General features: G+C 41.6%; 1 protein-coding gene across 1 annotated transcript in view; it reads left to right on the forward strand.

Annotated features, from left to right (window-relative positions):
- The window catches only part of LOC122790936 (charged multivesicular body protein 4b-like), a 410,904-nt gene that overhangs the window by 343,798 nt on the left and 52,195 nt on the right, over positions 1 to 14,911 (forward strand). Inside the window, exon 5 of the mRNA XM_044058640.1 lies at positions 3,882 to 4,005. Coding sequence (XP_043914575.1) covers positions 3,882 to 4,005 — 124 coding nt within the window. The remainder of the gene's footprint in view (positions 1 to 3,881; positions 4,006 to 14,911) is intronic.

A 14,911-nucleotide genomic window follows, 5' to 3' on the forward strand; every position in this document is an offset into this window, starting at 1 on the left:
TTACATAATAGCTGTTAGGTTGCCTAGCACTTGATTGATTAATGAGAGTGTGTTTTTTATTGGTTGATGCATAATTGGTTTTATTACATAAGATTTCTGTGTTTGTTCTTGTGTTGGGTCTGAAGAAACCCCCTCTGGTGTGAAAGTGCTAATTTTTATTTTTATCATTTATTAAACATCTTTATTTTATATTTTCAGTCTGCCATGTCTTTATGCTTAGGTTGGATTGCTGTTTTAGTTGAAGATCTGGATGTTAGCCTAAGATTTTGGGATCAGTCTCATAGCATGGTACATCCCAGGCCACAGCAATCTCTTTGCAGTCTTCCTGAGGTGGGACTTACTAGACTGAAGTAAATGGATGTTGGAAAAGAGGGGTATCTCTGGATCTCACTACTCTGTGGAGAATCCTGTATAGACCTTTTTACCTGTATCCACAACAAAAAAACTTCTGACGTTCTACTGCAGAACACAACAGGAGGGAAGCTGGAAGATAAATGTCTTCTCCTTCACATGGGCCCACCAGTTCCTGTACACCTTTACCCCATTACCCTTAATTCTGATGGTACTTTGAAAGATCAGGACTGTCATGCCCAACAATGATATTGATAGCCCCCTTCTGGCCCAGACTTTATTTTTCTCTACTCTCCCTTAGTGAGGGGAGGTTTTGCATGCTCCGAACAGACGGTCCTTCTCAGCCAAGTCGGGGAATTGGTATTTCACCCCATCCTCACATTGTTCTGTCTAGCTGCCTGGAGTATTGGGTCATTACACCCACCTGACTGCCTAACCCAAATGATGTGTTGTCTGTTCTAAATGAGACAAGAAAACCTTACACCAGAAAATCATACATGGCAAAATGAGAGATTTTCCCACTTGGTGTCATGGGCAACATACCATCTCAGCTCAAGCAGACAATTCATTACTGCTTTACCTTTCACACCTATTTGAACAGGGCCTATCTTATTTCAGCATGGAAGTCCATGCCTCTGTTGTCCCAGTCTGCTTGCAGATTACTCTACCACTGTTCTCTGACCCTCACATGAAACTGTTTCTAAAAGGGGTGATTCATTTGACACCTCCCAGAGGTAACCTCCTTCCAACATGGAACCTAAACTATGTTTTGGAAAAACTAACCTGCCACCCTCTGAACCAGCTGCTACTGCTCCTGTCAAGATGCTTGCCTGGACAACCACCTTCCTTATAGCTGTTGCTTCGGGTAGAAGAGTCTATGAACTGCCAACTTGCGTGTGTAGACTCCTTGACTGTTTCAAACAAGGACAGGGTAACCCTCTGAACAAATCCTTCTTTCATGCACGGGGGGGGTATTCAGAACTCCACTTTTTAACCAGGATATTCATTTGCCACTTCACTTCCCAAACCCACAGAACAAAGTGGAATCATCAACCCACCGTATGTCCACAAACAGATCTGATACTACCTGGACAGAACAGAGTATGGACAGGGCATACCAGTTGTTGGTATCCGCCACAGAGGGGTATAAGGGCAAGCTTATCTGAACACAAACCATCACTAAATGGGTTGCAAACTGCATCCGGTTCTGTTACACACACCATGGAAAGCCACCTCTTGGCCATATTAGAGCCCATTCCACCAGACATGAGGCTACAACTACTGCTTTTCTGAAAGGGGCTCCCACTCCAACCTTCCTAGAGGCAGCCATTTGGAACTCTGTGCGTACCTTTACTAAACAGGACAGGTCTCCAGGGAAAAGGCTTGATTCACTTCTGCCATTCTAGAAAATATTTTCTAATCCTACAGTAATCTCCTCCACCTGCAGAGTAGCTTTGGGAGTCTTCCCAAGGATTAGTACTTTGTCCCACTTACCATAATTATAGATGTTTGAGTAGGTCACTGTTGCAGTACATTTTCCCACCCTGCTACCCCCTCAGCTATGTAGGGACCACTCCTCTCTTCTACATTTCTTTGGCTCATCTCAGCTATACTTATGTTCCTTCTCTGTTGCATTCATAGCCACCACCAGATAGTTGGGGAGGTTGTGCTGTCTTCGGGCATCAAACTGCTTTTCTGAACTTTAAAAGGACCTGAAGGTAGGATTAGTACTGCAACATTGATCTACTTGAACATCTACATTTATGGTAAGTGAGACTCAACTGTACTTTTCATTTATATCTTGAGGATCGGACTGAGGGGAGAGAGGGCTTAACATTATAGCCAAATTTATTAGCCAGTAGGTTTTCTGTATCTTCGGCCTTGGTGCAAGTTCCCATTGAGCTTGGCACATTTCCTGCTTTGTGCTTTTGACATTATGAACATAACAGATTGTATTTGGTAGCCATTTTAGCCTCAAACCTGGCTTTGGTGGATTTTATTAAGCTCCTGAGTCTTTTGTTACAGTCCTTGTCACTGAAATAAACATTATGGGAATTGCTCTTACTGTTGGTCAAAATTCTTTTCCTTTTATTATAAAGCTTGTTGATACTGTGACACCACCATATGTATTTGTTTCTGGGATTTGCTCAGAATACAGCTGCATCTCTACAGCTATTTACATGCTTATATAGGGTGGTGGTTTACATTTCTGCATAATCAGTACAGTTAACTGGATTTGGCTGGGAATTGAAGCTTGCTAATGTCTCATTTAGGAGCAAGGTAGTTTGTCTTAAAGAAATTTCTAAAGGTATCTTGGTGGAAGGGATCTGCGGTCTCAGTTTTATTTTGAAGGAGATTGTATTATGGTCAGACCTAACAACTGATGAAGTTATGAAAGAGACAAATGCAAAGATGCTCCCATATTAATAAGGACAGGATTCAAGATGCTAGTCTCCCTAGTGGGTACTCTTAATTGTTCCAAGGCATTTGTATTGTACAAGTCCAGGAATATGTGTGTTTGTACACTATTTTTGGTGTAGGCTTCCCAGTTTATACTTGGATAGTTTAAATCACCTTGGAAAATGGTTCTGAGTTTAATTCAGTGTGATTCTAGTTCCTGTAGATAGGCATGTGCCTTTTTGTGTGTCATATAGAGAGTTCTATAGCTAGCTGACCTATATAGTATGGGACCTTTTTGATGGTTATTTGGACATGAAAAAATCTCTAGTGCATCATGCTGCTTTACCAGCCTTAATTTGAGTCTCTTCTTGATGTAGATTGAGACCCTTCTACTCCCCCCCCCACCTCTCCTTGCACAGTAGCTGGGCTGAACACATGGAAGGCATTGTAGCCCTGCACAGCCGGAATACTGTCTGCCATTTAAACCATGTGCAAGTCACTACAAAGATATCATTGTCCTCCAGAGTGAGAGCCTTGTAGGGAGTAGAGTTTCTTGCGTAGGCTCCTAGTATTGATCAGTAACACCTTCATGTTTTCCTTTTCTTGTTTTGTTATGTTGGTAGGTTTATCAGGTTGGCATTGCTTAAAAAAGGCACTATAGAAGTGGACAATGTCTTTGCCAGTAATAGAAATCCAAGAGCAGGCCATCCCCAGTGAAACAATGTGGTGTGATCATACCCTCGTAGGCTGACAAATTGTCATCGCTCATTTTTGTTAAAGAAATCCATTACTTCATTCCTTAGTGGATACACTTTTTTGTGGACTGTATGTTTTGAAGGTGTTTCAGGAAGTTGTTTTGCTGTTTTTCTTTTTATTCTTGGAGTTCAGCACATAAAAGAAAAAGGCTAATTGTTTTGGTTCTGGTCAGTGGGATTATGATTGTCAGGTATTTATCTTCACTAATTAACATGAATCATTATGTATCAATATGCATTTGAGATGTATGAAAATTTACTGTTTTGGTGAGTGCTTCATACAACTGTACATTCCATAAAATATTTTCTTAGTAGCAGTTCTGTATTGGTTGTTATGGTTTTCCTTTACTAAGTCCTTTCTTCGTCATTTTGAAGGATGAGTTGTTGGCTGAGCTGGAAGAGATGGAACAGGAAGAACTGGAGAGAGATCTTCTGAAAGTTGAAGATGAGCCTGTACCACTGCCAAGTATTCCCAAAACAAAAGTCCCAACAGTACCAGGTACCATTTTCATTGTGCATCCTTTTTCATGTAGTCATGGTTGTATGAGAAGCTGTGCTGCAAATTCACTTGGAGGGGAACTTGGAGAAGGAAGAGCGGCTTAGCTTTTAAGATGCGGTCACTGACATGTATAAAAGTGTACATGCCTATCTGTCCATTTCTGTTTCCTACTGTGCCAGTGAATAGCTGCAGGTGGGCAGCCATGTTCATATTTTTATCTTATCTTGCCTTTTAGGCTTTCAGATTCAGACTGACTCTAGTGTGTCTGTGTGTCTACATTTTATTAACCTGTTGGTTTTTATATTAAAAGTGCTCAAATTAGTTTGGGGCACTCTTATATTTCATGTTGTTGCTAGGAGGGTTTTTTTTTTGTTCTCCTACAACCATTGTCATTGTAACACTTGTGCTATGGTCTTCCCATGTTGGGGTGATGTTTAGTGTGGATGTCGCACTTGGGTGAGCTTTTTAGTACCAGGGTTTTTATGGGTATAGTCTGGGTGACTGCATGTTTGATGTCAAGTTTATAGTTATCTGTTGAGTCAGCATGGTTCTTGTAACTGACATTTTTGAGCAGTCAAGAATTTTTGTGCAATGTTGATGACCACTAGTTTCAACTGCTTATTGAAAAGTTCAGCTTGTGATGTAGGCTGTTACTTAGAATTTAATCTGCTGTTCCTGGATGGCACAATTTTTACATTGCTGGCTGGGTATGCCCATGTCCTCTAATGCACCAGTGTTTTAAGTCTTGGAGGTGACTAAATTCCCTAGGCAATGGACTGTTTTGGAACTCCTTGACTACTGCTTATTAATGAGCATTGCTGTGCTCTATATGCCATTTTTTTCCCTGCAAAATGTATATCTGGAGTATATAATGAACAAGTGATATTTATTTTATTAAGTTCTGTTCTAGGCTTTTAACAGCGTTAGTAATAGCTACAACAGGTTATGTATTAATATTTATTGTTACATGTTTTAACATTTGTGGTACATTGTTGGCTTATCTTATAGCTCAAGAGGTTGTATTTGGGATATATTTTTTTTATACGTTTATAGTTTAATAGATCACGTAGGTCATTTGACATCATGCCTCTAAAGTTTCTGCTACTTGGTACTTAATTCCATAAGGGATTGTGGGGCTGGGACCAGACCTAGGGTGCGTTTACTGTTACCCAGCCATTCATTTAGGTTGTGGTGAAGACCATTATGGAGATGTTTTATTTAATATGAAGGGGAAATCTGAAGAATATAGTAGTCGAAGGGAGAGATCTTTGTTCGTCAAATTTTGGGCGGTAGGTGCATGAGTGCTCATATTTTCCAAAAGTCTCTGTACTATATTTGTGTAGCATTTAGCTTTAGATCATGATCTTGGTACTATTTGATCTGATGGTGTCAATTTTCATCCATTCACCAAGAATTGGGTTCGGATCAGAGTCTGTAGTTATTTTCAGGTCGTGGCCACTAACAAATTCTGGACCTCCTCTCTTAGCCGTAACGCTCTGTCCCCTAACATACCGCAGGTCTCGTTTGCCCCTTTCACATTTGGATGTGGTCACTGTGAGCTCTAGAGCTTAGTTTTGTTATTTTGGAAAATACCTCTAATTTTACTGTATTTACTCTTTGTATATCTTTATTTTATTTTATAATATTACTTTTATTATAGTATCTGCTTTAAATCCTCTTTCTTACACATTTGTGTATTCCTTATTGCCATTGTTGGTAAACTTTTCTCCTCTCCTTTTATACACGCAGTGTGTATTTTTGATACCAGTGTTTGTATCGCTTTCCTTCTTTGACTAAACATATATATATATATATATATATATATATATATATATGTACGTTTCTGCTGTTAATGTCTGAAAAGCTGTCCGCATTTAAAAAATGTCAGAAGTGGGGTCACAAATTTCCCTTTTTACTCTCAAGCCTTCTATGTCTATTGCCTTGGCTCAGAACACCTTCACATAGACTGTAAAATTTGCAAATCCTTTAATCCTTGGGCCATCGCGGACAAGAAAAAACTAATTTTAAAAGGTTTGCTACCTTCCTCCTCCTCGGAGGCTCAACCCCAAACCTAGGGAAATGGAGATTTCTGGTAAACATTTAGGTCCGTCTGGAGCATCAACCCCATCCTCAGATCAGATGATGGAACCTTCAGGAGTCAAATCAATGCCTGCTCCTTCCCTGAAGCCAGCGTCTGAAAGCAGATAGACTTCCTCGAATCCTATCATTTCGGATCCAAAGTCATTACCTCAGACTCATTACTCTCCCACTATAGATCCCATACCCTTTTGGGTACCATATCCTTCTTTGGAATCCCGCAGGTGCTGCTGATCTCCCTCAGTGGCATCATCTCTTTCTTCCAGAAGCCTGACTGAGCTTTATGTGTACAGAGTGGTGAGGAAGCTTCTTTTGGTGCAGATTCATATGGGAATTCTTCTGGCTCCTACCCCCTCAGGTCAGGAAGCCTGTACTAGTATTACACCTATAATCTCGGCATCTTCTCTGATGTGACTTGTCATTTTGGAACCCTTGAATCCGGGTCTCCCAGGACTGTCTGGTTCAGCTCTGAAGATCGTAGTATCTTATGCTCCAAGGCTTTCTCTGAGTATGCAGACTGAGTGCTTCAGTGCTTAATGACTCTCTGAGCCGAAGTGTCCCTATCATATCTGAGGCATTAGACTACTCAGAAGGTGTTGGAGCCATCTCTCCCCCTAGGAGCTTCGACATTAAATAGCTGGCTGACCTCTGCCTCAGGTGGATTGCCTTTGGGGCAGGGGGAGACTATGGGTAGGAAGTTTGGCTTCTGGATTCTGTCGTCTTCCTTCTGCCTGGAGAGTTTTTTTTTTTGAGGTGGTGGAGAGTGTGTTCTGTGCTTCTGAAGGTTGGAGCGTTCCTCCCTGCTCGGCTGTCCTCTCTGGATCCCATATGTCTCTGTGCTTGAGCTCCATCATTCCCCTTCACAGGGGGCATCTAGCCCAAAGTCTCCAGGCTACCCAGCAGGGTATTATTATTTGGGAAAAGCCAAAACACACACACACACACACACACACTTTTCTGGAACACCCCACCAAAGAAGTCCCTAGGAAGAGGAAGTCCAAGAGGAGGCACTTGGACTCCCCTCAGGAGTCAGTCACTGAAGATACAGATTTCAGTGATGGGGAGGGGCCCCCAAGATCTCCACCTGAAGATGTCTCATTTGGAGACATCCTAGAGATCCTTAAGCAGAGAGGTGGTTGGTCTACCAATAACTTTTCCAAAGAAGAATCTGTATTCCTGGGGGCCTTACGGTCTGACTCCTGGATGACTGCCCACTGACGAGCTAATTTATTTGATCTCTAGGCAGGCATGGAAGGAGCCAGACAGTTGAGCAAGTCCCCAAAAGACTAGATTAGATTTTGGTAACACTTGCAGGAAAGGAATTTTGTAATAAGGGAGTACTCTTAGATGCCACAGTCATGGCAGCAGCCACCGAGAAAGAACTTGCGGAGCAGAGTTCTTCTGTCCATCCTAACAGGGAGTCTGGGGCATTGGGCAGATTTGGGAAACATGTATGCATTGGCAACCTTTGCACTCAGATCGCTGAATTATTTGGCACACTTCACAAAATTACAGAGGAATCTAACGAACTTACAAATTCCATCTCTGGGACCAGTACTGCTGAGGCTCAGTCTTCTGTGGCCTTGCAGTTGGTTACCCTTCAATCGATTACCACCAACTCGTCCGAGGATAATCTCCCATATGGCTGAAGGTACTTTTAAGGGCAGTGGGTTCAGGCATTTCTGTTAGGAAGCATGCCTAGCTGGGATTATGTCACTTTACAGAGCCCTTCAAGTCCTCTTTCTTCGATGCTCCTTTTGACAGAAGCCCTGTGTTCAGCCATAAAGGTAAAGACACACGCTCCAGGTGCAAGCAGGATGGAAAGACCTTCTCTGCAGTTGGAGTATGTTTTTTGACTCCTCAGTGGACTTTTTCCAGGAATCAATGTGGAGGTCAGAAAATGTGGTTCAGGAAGTCCAGTTGTCCTTTCCAAGATCCCTGTAGAGATGGTATCCCCAGGGGCAGGGGGGAATTCAAATAGAGAGGCTGCCCACGCAACAGAGGATGCCTGCAGAACCAGAGGTCCAGAGATTCTTTCTCGTACAGACCCTACCAGCGCTACTGAAAGGAGGCCTGATTGTCTACCTCTGGAGGTTATCGGGGTCATTTATTCCTGCAGCAGAGAGCCTGGTTAGACATTACAAAATATACATGGGTACAGAGGATTGCTTCCAGAGGTTGTACAATTCCCTTTTCCCTGCCACCTCCTCCTGTATGCAAATTTCCTGATGTTCTACCCAGTCAGTGGAAAGCAGCAGCAGAAGAAATACAAAAGCTGCTAGAAAAATACATCCAAGATGTCCCACCAGACCAGATAGAATTCAGAACTTACTCAAAATTCTTTAGTGCCAAAGAAAACAGGGGACTGGAGACCTAATTTGGATCCCAGCAGTTCTGAACAAATCTGTTCAGCACACCAAGTTACATATGGTCATGGTTCACTGCCCTTTTTGTGCAAGGATGACTGGATGTGCTCGATAGTACACATCCTAAAGGTCTATAACACAAAAATGAGCAGACAGTACAGAAGGCACTTAAGTTTCTGTCTAGGAGCCAGCCATTATCAGTTTAGAACACTGACCATTGGCCTCACCACAGTCCCTAGGGTGTCCACCAACTGCAGTAGCAGCTCACTTGATAATGCAGGGATTCCAAGTGTTACCATACTTGGACGACTAGCTCATTACCGCCCCAACCAGGCATCTGCTGATTTAAGAGCTCGAGACTAGGTACTCCAGACTTGCTTCCAACACAGTATCCATGATGGCTTCTCTTCTGTCAAGAGTAGACTTTCAGATTCCAGGTCAGGAAAATAATTCACAGCTCTGCAATCTCAGCCCAGTTTAATCCTACAGGCCTTGGTCAATGTCTGCAGCTATAATTCTTGTTCCACTAGCAAGATTTCCTATGAGGATTCTTCAGTGGTCCATTTTTAATCAGTACATGTCCGTTTAGATAAGAATTACTAAAGCATGCAAAAGATACCTATGGTGGTGGATCCATTCAGATCAAATTCTACAAGGCAGTACCTTCATTCTTCCTCAGTGTAAGGCCTTAGTGACCACAGATGCATCCTAGATTGGGTGGGGAGGGGCACTTTCTGATAAGTACAGTTGAAGGTACATGGTCACCCGAAGAGGTCAATTTTGCATATCAGTGTCCTGGAAATGAGAGCAGTGCTATTGGCATTGAAGGCCTTCCAAGACGCACTCCCTTCTGGCACAGTTGCAATTCAGACAGACAATATGTCGGTGGTTTGGTACATCAACAAACAAGGAGGAACAAGATCTTACCCCTTATGTCGTAAAGCTCTGTTTGGCAGTGGGCGATCTCATCCAACCAATTATTCTGATAGCAATGCATATTCTGTGCAAATTCAACTTCATAATGGACAAGTTGAGCAGGCCCATTCTACTACCTCACAAGTGGTCTCTTAACAAGAATATGTCCGTAATGATTTTTCACCAATGGATCCAGCCATGCTGTGACCTATTTGTGTCTCCTCTAAACTCTAAAGTGGAGCAAGTTCATTTCCTTAATCCCCCCACCAGGGGAATCACTGAGAGATGCTGTCCTGCATAATTGGGCCCCCGGTCTCCTATACCCTTGTCCCCCAAATCCCTTAATCCCCAAATTTTTGCATTAAGCATCCCATTTAAAGAGCAAGCCATTCTCATTGTGCCTTACTGGCCTTGAAAAATTTGGTTCTCCTTCCTTTGGCCTCATCTAATCTACCCTCCATGGAATCTGGATCCAATTCCTGACCTTCTGTCTCATCCAACGGGCATGATTCACTTGGATGTCTCGCATCTAAGATTTGACTACATGATTTCTCCACTTCCATTGATAGCCAGACAGCATACCCTGTGCTTCCCTTCTCATCATATACTTTTGTCCTCCCATAAAGCTGTTACAAGGAAACTTTACAGAAGTAAATGGTAGAGATTTTTTTTGGGGCCCAACAGAAAAATATTGGCCCCTTTACAGCACCAGTACGTAGTGTCCTTAAATTCTTGCCAGTGATTTTCAAAGAAGAAGCCAGTTCCTCAACTCTGAGTACAACTAGCTGCTATTTCTAATTTTCATGTTTGGATTGAAAACTTTTCCTTGACTTCATCTAAACTTTGTGAAGCCTTTTTGAGAGGTACCCCTCTTCTTAGACCCCCCCCCCTCTTATAATGATCCATCCCCACCGTGGGATATAAATTTGGTATTATGGTCATTAATTCGATCACCTTTCCAACCAGCAGCTAAATGAGAGTTAAAGTTTTTGACCTGGAAATCTATATTTTTGGTAGCCATCACTTCTGCTAGAAAACTTTCAGAAACTCAAACACTGTCTTTTAAACCTCCTTAGTATTTCATACGGATAGGGTGGCTTTACGATTCAGTCCTACCTTCTTTCATAAGGTGGTGTCAAAAATCAAACCTAAACCAAACAAAGGTGAATATATGTTGCACTTACTGGGCGCTCACAGACAGTTGCAATTTTACTTGCATAAAACAAAACATTTTAGAAAAACAGACCAATTGCTTGTTTCATTTGTGGATTTCAAAATTGGGCAAGCCAGTCGCAAAGTTAACCTTAGCTAGATTGTGAATTTGTATATCATTTGTCTATAACAAATATTCAACCAGGTCCACTGCAGCATCTTTGGTATTTCTTTCTAGAGCATCCTTGGACGCTATATTTGCAGCTGCTACTTGGGCTAATCCTCATACCTTTATTACTCATTACAAATTAGATATGGTCTCGTAGGGAAGAGCAGCCTTCTGCTAAAATGTGCTCTAGTATATCCTGCCTTAAAGTCCTCCCAGGATTTCAGGTAGATGAAGACTGTGTCCCAATTGTTGAGGAATGAATGAAAATTAACATCATTAGATAAAGAATGTACATAGTCACCGTACATCTGTATTGTCCATTTTCATTCTTCCTCAACTTCCCTCCCACCACCCCCTACCTTTGAAGTAATGAGTTCTGGAACAATGAAACCTTATAAGGGAACCACTGTTCCTTATGATAAGCTCCAGATACGGATTTGTGTTAATATGTTGCTAATATTTCCCTTTATATTTTTAGCCAGCAAACAAGATCTGAGATATGTTGGAGGATAGAGCATTGTGGATAATGGAGGAGCTCAAGGGTTTTAGTGGTGACAAGCTGAAAATAATGCCAAAGTCTGATCTAAGGATTGGATCCGAACCCAATAGTTGAAGAATGAAAATCAACAACACAGGTGGAACGTTGTGGTGGGTACATAACTTCTTTTTTGTACATGTTAGTCTTTTTTTCTCTCTGGGACCTGGGAGTCCTCTGGAGAATTGATAGCTCCAAGTTTGCAATCATTTGCTTTCCAGGTTAGCGAAAGACCCATGACATAACTTTGAAATCAGAGAAATAAAATGCCAAACACAAGTGGTCCCAGTACTGAGCCATGAAAGACCCCACTGATGAACCTTTTGGAGGGACACTTCCTCCTTTGCTATTTTATTGGGTTCTATATATGCAAAAGTTTGCTGTCGGGTATGTTTCATAAGGGTTTAGATGTAATTTGATTAGTTGGTCTATAACGCCAGTGTGTGTGGAATGTTACTGAAGCCTTTGCCAGCTCAAGGTACACTGTGTACCTGTTTTCTCCCCTGCAATGCCTCAGAGAAGTTAACTAGGTTAAGCATGCAGAGTCTTCGCTTCACAAACCAGACTGATTTGCCTTTGCCAGGTCAAAAGGTTCAGTGCATACTGATTTGCCCTCCATTAGTACATTAATGACTTTTTCAAAGAAGCCAGCTGGGTTAAGCGGGCAGGATCTTGCCTTCAAAAAGGGTAGCTGCTGCTTCTGGATCTATTTATGCATAGGAATGCCTGTGTGGGACTAAAAAACATCCCAGAAGATGTGAAGGATGAGCTTTTAAGTGCCCTTTTTGATAAGGATTTACTGTTTGGAAATTCTTTGACCGAGGTCCTTAGGAAGCTGGAGAAGAGAGGCAAATTGATGCAGTGTGTTAAGCAAATATTTTCCCCCTCCCATTCTTGAATACCAAAGAAACTTTTTTTCTAACCCAGTGTCCGTGTTCATTCACAAATCACTGCCTCAGTAGCCTAAGCTATTTGGGTTATATCCTGCATAGGATGTAACAGCTGGCTAATCTAACAAAGCATTGGGCTCCCTTCACCTGTGCTCAAACTGCTAGATGCTTGAGATCCAGGTAAAGAAAGTCAGCAGGGTGGGCGCCAGAAGCTTCAGTACTTTCTAACGGAGCACTTCTTTTGCAGGCTTCAGGGGATGGACAGTCTGTTTAACAGAAAGTCTGGGTTATTTATTGCTGTGCAGATAGGTTCTCTCTGAGGAAAACTTTGCACAATGTTATTTTTCTGTGAAAAATGTGATTTCTGTGAGAAAATGTTCTGATTGGAAATGTGCGACTTATGGAAATGCCACAAGACTGGCCGGTCCGACGAACTGTTTACCATCTGTTTTCAATTTCACTGTCTCTTTAAAACACCACTTTTCGTTGAAAATGTGTGCTTATTTTACTGGGCTTTACTGTGTTTTATTGGGAGCAAGTGTGTTTTTAGGAGTGTCGTTGTGTAGTTTGCTTATGAACAATACTTTTGCTGATATTCTTCCTGTTTTACCAAGTTTAGAGGGTTTTTGATATTGCTTGCAATATACATGATAGTCTACATGCAGCCCCTAAAAAAGGCACACAGAGTTTATAAAGTTTCTGTCTCGTTTTCTCACCCCTGATCTGATCCTGCATCTATTTCTGTGCCAAACCTTGATGTAATATAACACTTAAAGCTAATCCCTTTGACAAGGATGGGAAAGCTTTTGGCAGATTTGGGAAGAGAATTTAGTCTTCTGCCACCTTATCCTTTAGAATCCTAAATTATCAGGCTCATAAGTTATGAGGAACATTACTGCCAAATTTCCATTGTCCAAAAGTAAGCTGTCTTTGAGTTCTTCAATTGCCTGTGTGTCTCAGCCAACTAGACATCCTGTAAAGTGTTTTTATGACTGTGCTGACTCTGTGTCCAGGACAGCAGCAGTTTTACTGCTGTCATGAGGATTACTTGGGTACACACACGCACGTTTCCTGGCTAGGTTGATTCTAGAATTTTAAATTCTTCCTTTGGATAAAAAGGTTTTGTTTGGTCTTTCTGCTACTGTAGTATTCAACAGTTTCATGAAATAGGTAAATCGAATCAGGGTTATTCAGATTTTCAGCTGTCCTTTTCTAAGTTTGCCAAAAACTTAGCTATAAATTCGGGTTTGTTTCACAAAAAGCAAAGTAGTGTCAATAGATTTCTAACAAGCATACATAAAATAATGAAAGGAAGGTTCAAATAGAAGGAGGTAACCTTCTAGAAAAAGGGACAGTCCAATAACCTACCGAGTATTGTAGCTCACCACTGCCACTGCATTAAACATGTCCCAGATCCTGACTCTTCACCATCTGTTTGGCATTGGAACACTTCAGACAAATGGCTTTTGAGAGTTGCTCATGAGGGTTACATATACCAGTGGGAAAACCATACTTTCTAGGGACCCCCCCCCCTCATCCTCCAAATAAGAGTTTCCGGTTTCCTCCAGTCATTAACCAAATGCTTTTTCTGGGAGTCTTAAACCCAGTTCCTCCAGATCAGTGTGGAAAAGGTTTTTGAATCAAGAATTTTACTCTTTCTAAATACGGGTGAGCCTTTCCTGTCCAATTTCACCCTGTATGTTGTCCTTACAAACCTAGTTACCTCTCATTCCTCCTGTAAGTTTTTGGTAACTCTAGACTTTGAAAAATGCTTATCACATTCCTATTGTGACAGATTTTAGAAGTTTAATAATGTTCTTTGTGTCTGGATTACACTACCAGTTCTGTGCATTACCTTTTGGGTTATGTACTCCTCCAGGGCTGTAATAGCCCATTGCATGCTGCAGGGTATTCACACTTTTCCTCAAGAAAAGTAGACCTGTGTCTGTAAGTGCTCCTAAGCTTCTCTGTTCACACTCTGGTTTCTGCAAGAGAGTGCCGCCTCTTTCTAGAGTTCATAGCTTCTATCATTCTAATGATTTCCTTTTCCATATTACAAATGTGAAAATTCATAGGCTCCTAAAACTGAATGTTCCCAGCATATTCACCTCCGAACATTTCATATTCCTGTATTTTGGTTTTGTGAAAAATTGATTCTTTGGTGAAGAAACCATATATCCTTGAATCTGTTTTATCCCCTTTCCTCTGACTATATCCCTGCATGATCTATAACAGTGTATGCATCAAATGTTTCGTAGGGAGCAGTGTCTGTAGGGGTAGAAGAACTAGGTCTTTGGAACAAACAGGACAGGGCAAATCACATTAAAGAGATGTGAGCTGTTCATGTTTACAATTCTCTCCATTATCTATGATCTCCAGGGCCACTTCAGGTAATTCTAGGTAACACCACAGTGTTGTGGTACATAAACAAGAGAGTCCCTATCTTACTTCCTAAGCTGCTACAGTCAACCTCAACAGGAGTTAACAGTTGAGCACTGTTTAACCCTCCAAGCTTCTTACATTCCATCAGAGTAAAATATTGTGGCAGACAAGCTGAGTAGGACCAGGACACAGACCTTCATTAGTGTGAATTGAATGAGGAGATCTTCCAGAATTTTATCCAATTGTGGCGGATCTCCTCAAGTAGATCCATTTGCCTAATTTCAAAACTGACAGCTAAAGAATTTCTGGCCCAGGTCCTTGCAAGCAGGCCTGGAAGATAGATGATGTGACATTGTCCTATCTCACCTTAATTCTTACTAGGGGTGACATTTGTCCTTGT

Source organism: Protopterus annectens, chromosome 16.part0 (genome assembly GCF_019279795.1).
Source record: "Protopterus annectens isolate FY-2018-M chromosome 16.part0, PAN1.0, whole genome shotgun sequence".
NCBI lineage: Eukaryota > Metazoa > Chordata > Ceratodontiformes > Protopteridae > Protopterus > Protopterus annectens.